General features: G+C 41.1%; 1 protein-coding gene across 2 annotated transcripts in view; it reads right to left on the reverse strand.

The window, feature by feature from the left end:
• Positions 1-12,602, reverse strand: part of LOC133474004 (AT-rich interactive domain-containing protein 3B-like) — a 173,859-nt gene extending 161,257 nt beyond the window's left edge. For both annotated transcript variants that reach the window (XR_009787324.1, XM_061765398.1), the window contains exons 1-2: positions 12,409-12,602; positions 10,450-11,091 (exon numbers count right to left, since the gene is read on the reverse strand). Coding sequence is in view for 1 of the 2 variants with exons in the window: in XM_061765398.1 (XP_061621382.1) it covers positions 10,450-11,091; positions 12,409-12,444 (678 nt within the window). In the remaining variant the exon portion in view is untranslated. The remainder of the gene's footprint in view (positions 1-10,449; positions 11,092-12,408) is intronic.
• Positions 12,603-12,797: the final 195 nt, after the last annotated feature.

Consider the following 12,797-nt stretch of genomic DNA (forward strand, 5'->3'; position numbering starts at 1 on the left):
TTTTACAACGTAATAAATGAGCTCTTGCCATCATTAAAGGGAGTGTGTGGGTAGGGGGTATTTGTGGCATCTGCCTGCCCGTCTCGCTCTCTCATCAAAAAATAAGCTACACTGTCCTCTCCTCCCCCTGCTGTGGTGCAACCTGAAACTGCCTGAAGAGTTGAGCCGCCATTTAATACTGCAGAGCTGACATAATGACAGGAAAGATAAAGGAGAGGAAACAAAACAAAAAAAAAGCCAGACCAATTCTAGTCCATCCCCCTGCAACCCCCGCAGGCTTGCATGGCCTTGCCTAATAAAAAACATCAGGCCACTAATAGGGCCAATGGCTATAACTTTACTTTGCTCTGATCTTTGACAAAAGCCAGGTCATCTTACCAAATAATGGAACTCATGACGACAATAACTAGTCTTTACAGCGTGCTTTCATTCCACAGTTCACATAAATGGGCCTATTCTACAGATTTTGTATGGCAGACTAAAATGACACCCACAAGAGAGCAAATACAAGGACGTTAGGTCCAATTTTATGCATTTCTTCAAAAAAGTCTAAATACACTTCTCCAAATGTTAACATAAGCCACATTGTCAACACTACAAAAATGACGGGAACTGCCACCATGTTCAAAAAATGGAAAATCTTCATTGGCAACCACACCAAAACATAAGTCTTGTTAACATGACCAAGAAGACAGAAAACATCTCAATATTCAGCATGGACTGTTAAGAGTGAGATCTGTCACATTATGCGGACCCACGCCGAAATGTCAGGGCACATACATACAATCAAAACCAAGTAAATTGTCTACATCTCGAAATGGTAACAAAAGAGAGATCTGTCACGTTATCCATATCTACGCCACTATGTAAGGTACATCAACGTGAGAAAAATGAAGAAAAATGCCTGAATGTTAACATAAGTGAAATAAAATCTCCAACCACGGCCGAATTCAAGGCATATTGTCATGACAAAAATGAAAGAAAATGCTCAAAATGCTAACATGAGAAAATTTCTCGATGTTAACAGAAGCCGTTTAGCCATATTAGTACCAAAACTGAGGATACGTTGAAGCGACAAAAATTGAGAAAAAAATCCTTTTTCTGTAGCGCTTATCCTCACCAGGGTCGTAGGCGTGCTGGAGCAGATCTCAGCTATCTTCGGGCAAGAGGCGGGGTACACCCTTGAACTGGTCGCCAGCCAATCACAGCCTTAATAATCAATCATGTCAAAATTTAAAGCATGTAAACATGACCAAAAAAAATAAGGAAAATGTGTAAATATACATCTTGAAATGTTGACAAAAGATTGGCAAATCACATCCACGTTGATCACTGATCAACGACGTGAGGGGCAACTACACATTGTAAATCCATTTGTCAACGGGGGGGGGGTGGCGAGGGACACAGTCTTCAAGGGAGGGAGGCTAACATCTTCATCGCCCCCCCAACCGGGAATGCCGCCCTGGGTGACGTCCCCAATCGGCCATATCAAAACCGCCCCCGGACAGGAGGCACAGTTATTGGCCTCGAATGTGTTACAAGTTGGGGTTGTGGAGGGCGGGGGGTAGAACAGGCGAAGTTTGGAGGAGGGGATTTAAAGAGCTGAGGAGTTTGCGCTAGTGTACACCCTAATCCTCACCTCCGTGGTAACATTTATTAAAGTATTGATATCACTAAAGGAGAACGAGGAATAATTAATGCAAGAAAAAAAAAAAGACAATCTCATTTTCATGACGATTTATCACAGTATGCAAGTTCGTTGCCAGCTAATGCCAACCAAAGATATGTAGCAAAGCTTCTGGACAACATTGGCACCCAGGTTTTGTCTGATCCTTACGCAATTACGGACAAATGTCACACACATATGTATCCTCAAATCTTGTCCAGTCTGCAGTATCCAGACTGATGTTTTGTAACATTTTATTGTAAAAGATTTGCACATGCATAACAATAAAATCCTCATGAATACAATTTAAATGAAACTTACTCAGATATTATATACAGTATTATTATACTTAGATATAGAGTGTAGTCAACACTGCTTTTGTTTTTGCTATTTGTGCCTATGAAAAATATTCAAGTTTCAAGATGTAGCACTGGGTAATGCAAGTCTCCCTCCTCTTAGACAAAGATAATATAAATAATAACATTCAATGACAACAAGATGAGCTCTAATATCATAACATAACAAAAAAAATACATTAAGAAACAAAGTTTTTGACTTCCATCCATCCATCCATTTTCTGAGCCGCTTCTCCTCACTAGGGTCGCGGGCGTGCTGGAGCCTATCCCAGCTGTCATCGGGCAGGAGGCGGGGTACACCCTGAACTGGTTGCCAGCCAGTCGCAGGGCACATAGGAACAAACAACCATTCGCACTCACAGTCATGCCTACGGGCAATTTAGAGTCTCCAATTCATGCATGTTTTGGGGATGTGGGAAGAAACCGGAGTGCCCGGAGAAAACCCACGCAGGCACGGGGAGAACATGCAAACTCCACACAGGCGGGGCCGGGGATTGAACCCGGGTCCTCAGAACTGTGAGGCTGACGCTCTAACCAGTCGACCACCGTGCCACCAAGTTTTTGACTTACCATATATAAAGTATCGAAAGTAAACAGTCATTGTTGATAGGTTTACACTTGTTTAGCTAATGCCTCGATCAGACTACAGGATTTTAGCCACAATACAGGCCAGACATATTTTGTCGGGAACGACAAAACTTATTGTAGTGTCACATAATCCACGACCAACGATTTGGCGCCGCCAAAATGAAATGTCTAGCCTGTTGGATTTTTTTTTTTGTATCTCTTCTGTGTAGTGTGACATATCAACGACAACTCTCCAACAGCGCACCTTCACGTTGACCAATTGGATTGTGTATTGTGACCAGTGCTTCGCCTCCCGTGCTCGCCGTTATTAACATACTTGGGTGCCGTTGTCAACATTTATTGAAGCGCATGAACCAATGTTTACCGAAGCTTTAGAACATGATTGGACAGAATGTCAACTTGTTTACATACAAACGTTAGAGCTGGGCTCCATAACATTATGTTGCCTGCTTGCGAGCCGTATTGTATTAAAAGTACGTGTACATACCTCAAGCTCTTCTTGAATGGACAGCCCACTCCAGAGCACCAGTGATGACACCACGCTTTTCCTCTTTTTGTTCTTTTTTCCCCCCAACACAATACATTGGCACTTTCCATTGTTGTTATCACCATGGTAACGGGTGTATCGGTCACTTCGATCGGTGACACATTTTCTGGTTCCGCCTCTCAGACAGTGTTTGATTTGACAAGATAAAGCCCAATGATCGAAAATATGGGACACGGTCTCGGAATACATGTCGTGTAGTGTTGCCACTGTCTGATCAAGATAAGGCAAGATTTGATGGCAGTCGTCTGACATTGTGCAATCGTGAAAGACCAAATTTGTCTTGTAGTCTGATCCAGGCATTAACTGCTGTGATTCAGGTTTCTTTGGTATGCTGTAAAAGCTTTTAGCCTCAATCTTATCCAATCTGTACGCACAGCCAATAACGCACACGACACTACATTTATTAACAAAAACGACAACATATTCATAAATAATTCCATTATAATTTTTACACTGAAGCTTATATCGCAATATATACCGTTTCCATGAAGGAACTCAATTTACTATATACCGTGATATTAATTTTAGGATATACTGCCCAGCCCTACTCACATGCATATATACTTCCTACTCTGTAAAAAACAAGTTATATTAGTCCATACATCGTTTTACACTTGAGACAATGTGAGTCCTGGGATGCACATGTCATGGAAACAATGAGTCCCAGCCCTGAACAATGAGTCCCTACAATTTATCATCACGGAATACAGATACAGTAATCCTCCACTACATCACGGTTCTTGCTTCATGCTCCATCTATATTACAGATTTTTATTGCAGTTGTTGTCTATCTTTTATACTGTTTTTACAATATTTTTGTGTTATCCATTGCTCTTGGTCTCTCTCGATATATTGTGTTTAAAAGTGTTTGTATTGTTTTAGGTGTGTTTATATGCCTTAAACAAAATTAAGTGCCGTAAATGCAACGAAAACATACCTAGGGTGTATTTCTCTCTTTTTCACGAATTTCACTTATTGCGGAAGTGGACTGGAATTTAGCCCCCTCCCATACAGATAATCAGTTTATGAATGGAGAACCAATTTATTATCATTTTACTACTTTATGAACAGATAACCAGATAATTAAAAAAAACACTTTTACAAAAAAGGACTAAGGACTATTGAGCTCAGGAAAGAGGAGAATTTTCTCAAATTCACACTTTTTAGTAGATAATCATTAATATTGAAGATTTTGGGTTGTAAATATTTACTGGACAGGGGGAGAATATAAAAACGGTTATGTACAGTAATTTAAGCAGTCAGATAATTGTAACATGAACAAAGCATGACGTTTTAGCCTAGATGACGTACAGTACTCACCCTTTGTTTCTCAAAATTGAACTGAAGTACAATACTCGAGTTCATGTGGATGTGAAAGGCCCAGTTCGACTGGGTTTGCCTTGGACGACGCCACTGTGCTTAGACAACGACGGCCAGCCCACAAACTGTGACAGCGTGGTGAATCACTTGCTTGTGCTTTGAAAAGGCCAGCTATCTAGCCCGCTAGCTGTACTACACTTCAAACGTTCCTCGTGGTTACCGTAATTTCTCGTGTATAATGCGCACCCATCTATAATACTCACCCCCAAAGTTGCCCTCAAAATTCTGGAAAATCCTTCTACCTACGCCGGATTTCATGCACTACACCGGAGTACTTGAAGCTAATAAATAGCTGACCTTCCCTAAAGTGTCCAACTTGTGTGCATCTACCGTGCCAACGGCCACTAGCGGCTCGCTGCTTTCGTGAGCGGCACGCTAGGTGTTACCAACAACAATGACAATTTATCGAGTCCGGAACAAATTGTATTTAGGGAACGATAACCCACCCTCCTCTGCCTCTGACTGGCTATAGGCTAGCACCAAGACATGACTCGTACTTTTAGTGGATAATGATTCGTTGAAGCACTTCAGCAGCACGCACACACACACGTGGGTAAGCAATGCTATGCATCTGTGGACGCAGACTCACCATGCTTAAAGCGTCCCTGCTCATTTTTGTGCGTCTCACGTAGGACACACATCATACGAGATCCCTGTTAGTAAACCCCAATCGATAATGTCTTCTTTGGGTCTTTCAATCAAATTTACATTTACATCTACATGCGTGCAACACACTGTCCCCCTTGGAAGCAAAGGCACACACAACAGAAGTAGCACATATACCTCCCGGACAAATGGAAGAGGATTATTCAATGTGTATAAGAAGAGAACACAACGCAACTTTATTTATAAAATAAAAAAGCGAGTATCACAAAAAGAGCTATACAAGTCCCATCTATTATTATTATAGGGCACTTTATATATAAAAAAAACAAAAACAAAAAAAAACACAGCTGTCACAAAGTGCTGTATATAAGATCGACCATGAAATATAAAACACTATGAATACAACAATAATAAACCAATACCAGTAATAATAATAATACATAAATGAATAAAGTGTTATATTTGAGGGAAACGTACGTATGCCATGTTCAATAAAAGTTTGCATTTGCAAACAATATTTTATTGAAATGAAACAGATCATCAAAACTCCACAACATTATGGCATCAACTACCGGTTCTCGGTATCGGGGAGTACTCAAAAGTACTTGTACTTTGTTGGAAAAAAGGGGGAATTGGTACATCCCTAGTTAACATTTTGTCATGCAGACAATCAGCAAAAACTGTCTCAGTTACAAAATACCCTTGCGTAAACACCCAGTGTAGTTTTTTGTTTGTATATAACAAACAAACTGCATTGAAAATATAACCGTCTTGGCAGGGGTACTACAACTACTACTACAGCTGTTACTGCTGCGTTCCATTGCCTGCGTCATCGCCGCCAAATGCTAAATTTGGAAAAGAGCTGAGGGGGAAGCACCGCTCGGAGACATTTGCTGTTAAATATAGAGCGTAATAAAATCCAGACACGCGATACAAGCTCAGATACGTCAGTCTTAACTTGCCAATGTCCTACTACTGTGCTGGGCCGCGTGGAGCTCGCCTGCCGTCCAACTAAGCATTCCGATGTTCTGTAATGTTGTGCTTAGGCAATATTTATCTTGAAGGGAAAGCGCACTTGGCACACAGCCGAAACGCTATGAGGAGGCGGAGGAGGGTACGAGGTTTGTAGGAGTGCTCGGAGCGCTGCTACTGTGTGTACAACTTCCAACATTCCCACCCAAAATCCTCACGTTGACCCGGAAAACCACCCACAGCCTCGACGCCTGCTGACTTGACGACCAGGACCCGAGCCAAGCCAGAGGCTCACATTCACACATACACCAAGGCAGAGTGCGCACAAGCCTGGCCTGACGCCAGCACTCACTTAAGCGGATTTTTCGCCACAAAAGCCAATTGTGGGTCAAAGCTACACACACACACACACACGTTGGAAGCATCTACAAGCATGAGGGAAGGTGATGTCACCAAAATAGTGCTTTATGTTTATGTTAAATGCTTTATGTTCTAAAGTAAGACTATGACAAAAATAAGAAGAAAAAAAAAAAGCTACATTTGCAACCACAGCCAAATTCAAGGCACGTTACCGTGACCAAAACATGAGAAAGTATTCTAAATATGACTTATTACTCATTATTATTATTTTTTAGAATTATCATTATTATTACATATTACTACATATTAATTACTATTATATCTTCATAGAAATATTCAAATACTTAGCTGAAAATCATACAAAACATGAAAAAAAAAATTTAAAATCCAGATCAACAACCATGCCACCCATTAAGGTATGTTAAAGCCACCACAACAAAGGAACATGTCTATAGATCCATTTAAAAATATCCACTCAGAGATGTAAGCTATAATAAAACAAAAATGAAGGAAAATGTCAGCTGAAAACATTTATAATAAAAAAAAATAATAATTTCTGATCCACAACAATGCCAAAATAGATGACCAAAAGTGAAATGTCTAAATATCAATCTCAAAATCTTGACAAAAGTTCCTGCCAGAGATTTGGGGTTGCGTTAACACAGACAGAAATTAAATAAAATGCTTACATTTGAACAAAAGGAGTTTGGGAGGGGGAGGAGACAAGAACGGCAACTGTGACAACATTTAAGGCATGTCAGTCAAAGGGGAATGTCTAAATAGCCATCTCAAAATGTTGACAATACTTGCACCCAGAGATCACACAATTAACACCACAAAAAGAAAATAATGTAAAGAAAATTTAAGGCACGTTAATGAAAAAAAAGTAAAATGTCAAAACATTTCTTGCGAATTCTTGACAAAACCTCCACATTGAAATTGAACACAAGTCACTGCCTCAAAGATGAAGTGTAATGTCTGAATGTTAACAAAAGTGGAAAAAGACTAGTTCTGCAACCAAAAACTTAAGGCACATTAACAGAACCAAAACAAAGGAAAGCCATCTTGAAATGTTATCAAAAGTGAGATCGGTCACCTTGTCTGTATCCATACTTGAATTCTTGGTACATTAACATAACCAAAAATAAGAAAACTGCCGGAACATTAACAAAAGTGAGGTCATATTGGTCATACCACCCTTCATTTAAGGCTCTAAAACACAACTCGCAGAACAAGTATGGCCTTTAAAAAAAGTTGTTTGGTCTGTGACATTCCTCCGGGTGGAAGATCTTTTGACGCCTTGATTTTGTACTTTAGCGTGCCCCCCAGGGTGTTCCCTTGGAAAGGGATACGCAAAGCTTGTGAGATTAGCCTGTGGCTAACAGTAGGGGGCTGAACTGTGAAATCCAACCAAACACCCGGCTGGAAAAGTGAGACAGCCCGGAGGGGTTTTAATTGGCACTTACGTCTAAGAACATTAAAAGATTTCTATCTGAAAAACAATATTTTTCTGTGTGTTTTGGGTAAGAAAACACTTGCTAATACATGCTTTTTTTTTGACTATGTAATTTTCTATTTTTACTATCAAATGAAAAACATTTCCAAATTTCAATCCCCAAAACAACAAAAACATGCCTTTTATAAATTTTGGATCAGGGAGAGAAAAAAAAAATCAAAAATTGGAAATACATTCTTTTTATTCAACAATGTAATTTTCTATTGTTACTGTGCAGGTATCTACAAAAGTTTTGAGTTTTTCCATTTTACCTGAAAAACTAAGAAAATACAATTTTGTCATTTGTTCAGATAAAAAAAAGAATTGAGGAAGCGTAAACAGAAAGGAAGTGACAAAAAGGCAGTGACCTCAGGAAGCAACCACGTGGAGCACTGGTGTCAAACTCAAGGCCTGCTGGCCAAGCAAGACAACTTCGGACGGCAGGACCTTGCCACTATTTTACTTTGACTTCAAAATTAGTTATCTCCATAAAAAATATAAGGATTATATAATATGATGGGGGATTATTAAGAGCCTTACAGAGAATATACTAGGTAAGGGACAAGAAGTGTGACTACCTCACGCTCGAGCCACACAACTAGTCTGTAAACAAACACAACGCACCTAAGTTTCTGGATAGCGGATGTCATCGCTGTTTCATCCATTTATCCATCTTCTATACCGTTCAGCGTTATTCCGTTCGCAGGGCCTACCCCATGTGACTTTGTTCAAGGGGCAGGGTACACCCTGGACGGTCTCTCGCCAATCTCAGGGCCCATACAGACAAACAAGCATTCACACTCACAGTCACATCAAAGGACAATTAAGAGTCTTTACTAAACCTGACTAGCGTGCATGTTTTGGAATTGTGGAAGGAAGTCAGAGTTAAGGTTGCACAACTTTAGATTTTATTTATTTATTTATTTATTTTTAAGTTGACAGAGATGCAACAATTATCGATGAATAATCGACAACTAATCAATTATCAAATTAATCGACAACTATTTTAATTTTCGTTTATCATTTACAGACGTAAACTTAAAATTCTCCTAATCCTCAGAACCCAGCCTCTTAACAGTAAATATTCTCAGATTTCTGTAGTCCTCCATGAAAACAGACTGATTATCTTTGTGTTCAATCAGAATAAGGGATTTTCAAAGATCTGCTTTTAATTTAGAAAATAATTATCAGCAATTTTCCCAATTTTCTGACGTTATGGACCGAGCCGGAAATTGAATCATAATCGATTTATGTTTGCGCATTTTCTGCACTGTTAATTTATAAATAATGTCCTGTTTTTGAATAAAAGGATGGAAATAAAACACTTGTATTGAATTCATCGATTAATTGAAAAAAAATAATCAACAGATGAATAGATTATTAAAATATACTTAGTTGTCAATAATGCAAAAACAAAAAAACAAAAAAAAAGGTTCAATTGACGTTAACTGGTTGCTGATGCCCTCATTGGTATTTTTTAAATATAGTATTTTAAAAAACAAACAAAAATCACAGGAGTTTGGCGTGCTTTGCAATAATCTATATCCACCAACAATGCACAGCTCATGCACCGAATTTATGCAGAACACACGCATTGGAACACAAGAGCATCGATGTGGGCTGGGTGACGGCTTGTGTCGCGTGATGGTATTCCCAGCCACAGAATCTCTCTGTGTGCTTGCTACTGGGACTGCCAGGTAACATTTGCGCAACTGGGCCCATCACAGCAGCAGGCTCTGCATAGAGGGAATTCATGGTGTTTGCAAATAATGACAGCCCTCCTTGTACACGGTGAAATAATTCCCCACTCTTCTTCCATTTTGATGATGTGAGCCAAATGATTTTTTCAAAATCCAGCTCAAGCCTGGCTTTTCTTTCCCCTTTACTGGTTCTCCATTACTTCCCAAAACTTCACATTCAAAAATAGGGAAAAAAATTACTTAAGTCAATTACAGTGACGGACTAATTTCATTTAGCGCACTTCTCTGTTGTTGGAAGCGGCTCTGCCTCCTCCTCAAGCCAAAACACGCGATTAGCGATGAGTCAATGTCAAGCTCTAAACGTTATTGTGAAGTAGTAAAGTCGACTAACCGACTATTCTCTCCAATCCCTAAACCTGGTGTACCTGAAGAAAACCCACACAAGCAAAGGGAGATAAATCAAACCCCACACAGGAAGGCCTGAGCTCAGATTCAAACCCCCATCCTCAGAACTGTGAGGCAGATGTGTTAAGCACTTGTTCACTGTGCTGCCGAGCGGTTTCATTTCAAATGTAATTACATCTGGGGTTTTTGCATTAATTTTCCCTTACATTACTAAATGTGAATTGAACCATGACCACAATACCAAAGTCCGTATGTACCGAACTGTGATTTTTGGTCTCCCGTTAGAACCGGTCCCCTAAGGACAACTGCAACTACGATACGGGCCACGTTGAAAACAAGTTTAACACCCCTATCGTAAGGGGGAGGAAACTGACCTGTCTGAAGTGGTCATCAAAGCTCCAGTCGGCCTGGCCGTTGGGGGAGGTGGCCGGGTGAGCACCAGCAGGCGACAGGCCCTCGTCGGGCTCCTGCTTGACCCTGATGGGCGGGGACGGTGCCCTCTGCGGGGCCGACGCCACAAAGCTGCTGTAAGGTCGGGCTGGCGGCATGCGAGCGGCGCTCTGCTGCAGCGCCAGCGTCTGCTTGCGGAGGAACTCGAGGCCGCCGGCCCCGCCTCCACCCTCCTCATCTTCGTCGCTGCGCTCGTCGCCGTCCATCATCTCGTTGTCGTCGTCCTCGTCTGCTGAGTCGTGGCCCCGGTCCTCATCATCCTCTTTCTCAGAGTCTACACTGCTCTGATTGGAGACGCGAGGAGGCTGCGGAGGCGGCACCGCTCCGGCCAGGCCCTTGCCCATAAAGTTGGGCCCTGATGCCCGGGCGGCTGCCAGGATGGCCTGCTGGGCGGCAACCTGCTGGGCGTACATGATGTGGGCCTCGCGCAGCTTCCTCTCCTTGCGCTCCATCTCTAGCCGGGCTTGCTGCTGGCGCTGAAGTTGCTCCATCACCGCCTCCAGCTTCATCCCCCCTGTCGAGGAGCTCTGAGGAAAGGCTACACCGGACTCCTGAGACATGCTGGGCTGTGGGCCAAAGACCATACAGTCAAATACCTTATTATTAAGGCAAGGTGATTTGTATAGCACCATTCATGCAGAAAGCAAATCCAGAGTGCTCTACAGAGACAAACAAATAATCACTGAAAACAAGATTGAATGAAATTATGAAAATTAAGATCAAATCAAAAAACATAAAATGAAAAGATAAAACAAAACTGAAAAAGGCAAATCACAGATTATCATGTTAAAATCACAAGACAAAAGCAAGATAGAGAAAACAAGAAATAACATTTTGATTTGTGTAACAGGAAAAATTAACTTGAACAACCACCTTAAAAGCCCAATTTACATATTCTTGTTGCACTATTTTAATCCCAATTACACGCATGAGCCATTCAAACACTGTTGTACAAGTTTCATGAAGAGGAAATGTGTCTATGAGGCAAAGAGTAGAAGAATATTCATATTTTTACAACCAAAAAATATGATAATTGACTAATACAGTATACACAATGAGCAGCTGATTTTTCACATGTACACGCAAAAACAGAGCATGAATAGTGGCAAGACAAGATGGACAGCTAGAAAAATAGACAGATACACAGATAGCAAGATGGACTGATAAGATGATGGATAAGTAGACGGACGGACAGACAGACAGACACACAACAGATATAGATGCAACTGATAGATAAAATTATGGCCTCAACTTGTAAAACCCGAATTCTTACTTAAAAAGTTATCTTTTAAACAACTTAACGAACATTCCTAAACTTGCAGCACAAGTCTGGTTAACGTCAATTTTATTTGCGAAGGCGCTCGCCTAAAATTCCGTGACAACTCTTCATATTTCGACGATAAGTGCTAACTAAAGTCGTTCAGGTTAAAAAAAAATAATATTTGACAAAGGCGCAAACATAATTAAACGACTCGTAAGTAGCGAAGAGTGTTTCAACAAAAAGAGCCACGTAAAATGACCTCCGCCTAAAAATGAACGCGCAAACTGTCAAAAAATAATAATTTCGCCGTTCCACTCTTGAACAACTCCGTCATGTCATCCTCAGTGTGAGAATATAGGTTTTAAAAATTATTTAAAAGAAGAAAAAAAAAGCTGTTGGTGGGTGGTGGCCAAAAGATCCAAAACGACAAGTAACATTTAAACGAGCTTTGTATGTTTCCGACTTTTTCGCTTTTTATCACACCGGGATCGCGCGCGAGAATTCGGCAGCTTGTTAAAATGACCACAAACGGCGATAATTATTTTTTTTAAATTAAGCTTACCTTGCTTGTTTTTAACGCAAAAGCGAGTACAAGGAACTCAAATAGACTAGCACTACTCACCATTTGCGCCTTACTACTGCCAGAGTTGTCCACCATGCCTCCTGCTTGCCTCGCTGCTGGCACTCGTTCAAACTCACTTGTAAACACACGCGCACGCTAGCATACGAGAACGCGCACGTCCAGGGCGGAAGCGGCGGAGGGAGGTGAGCAATGTACGGCGCGACGCACACCAGCAGAAAGGTGCTAAAAGCTCTTATTACCCCCCCCCCCCCCCCCCCCCCGCTTCTTTCACCTCTTTCCACTCAATATGAATAGGACACCGCTTTCCTTCGCACCCCCGTCTTTTTGGTTTAATTCTCAGAGGCTTTTTCCTTGTTTCCAATGATGAAAATGAACCTATGGCATACCGAGCTCGAGCTATCTCACTCGCCCCCCAGCCCACTTGCAAT

The sequence above is a fragment of the Phyllopteryx taeniolatus genome, chromosome 2, assembly GCF_024500385.1.
Source record: "Phyllopteryx taeniolatus isolate TA_2022b chromosome 2, UOR_Ptae_1.2, whole genome shotgun sequence".
NCBI classification, from domain to species: Eukaryota; Metazoa; Chordata; class Actinopteri; order Syngnathiformes; family Syngnathidae; genus Phyllopteryx; species Phyllopteryx taeniolatus.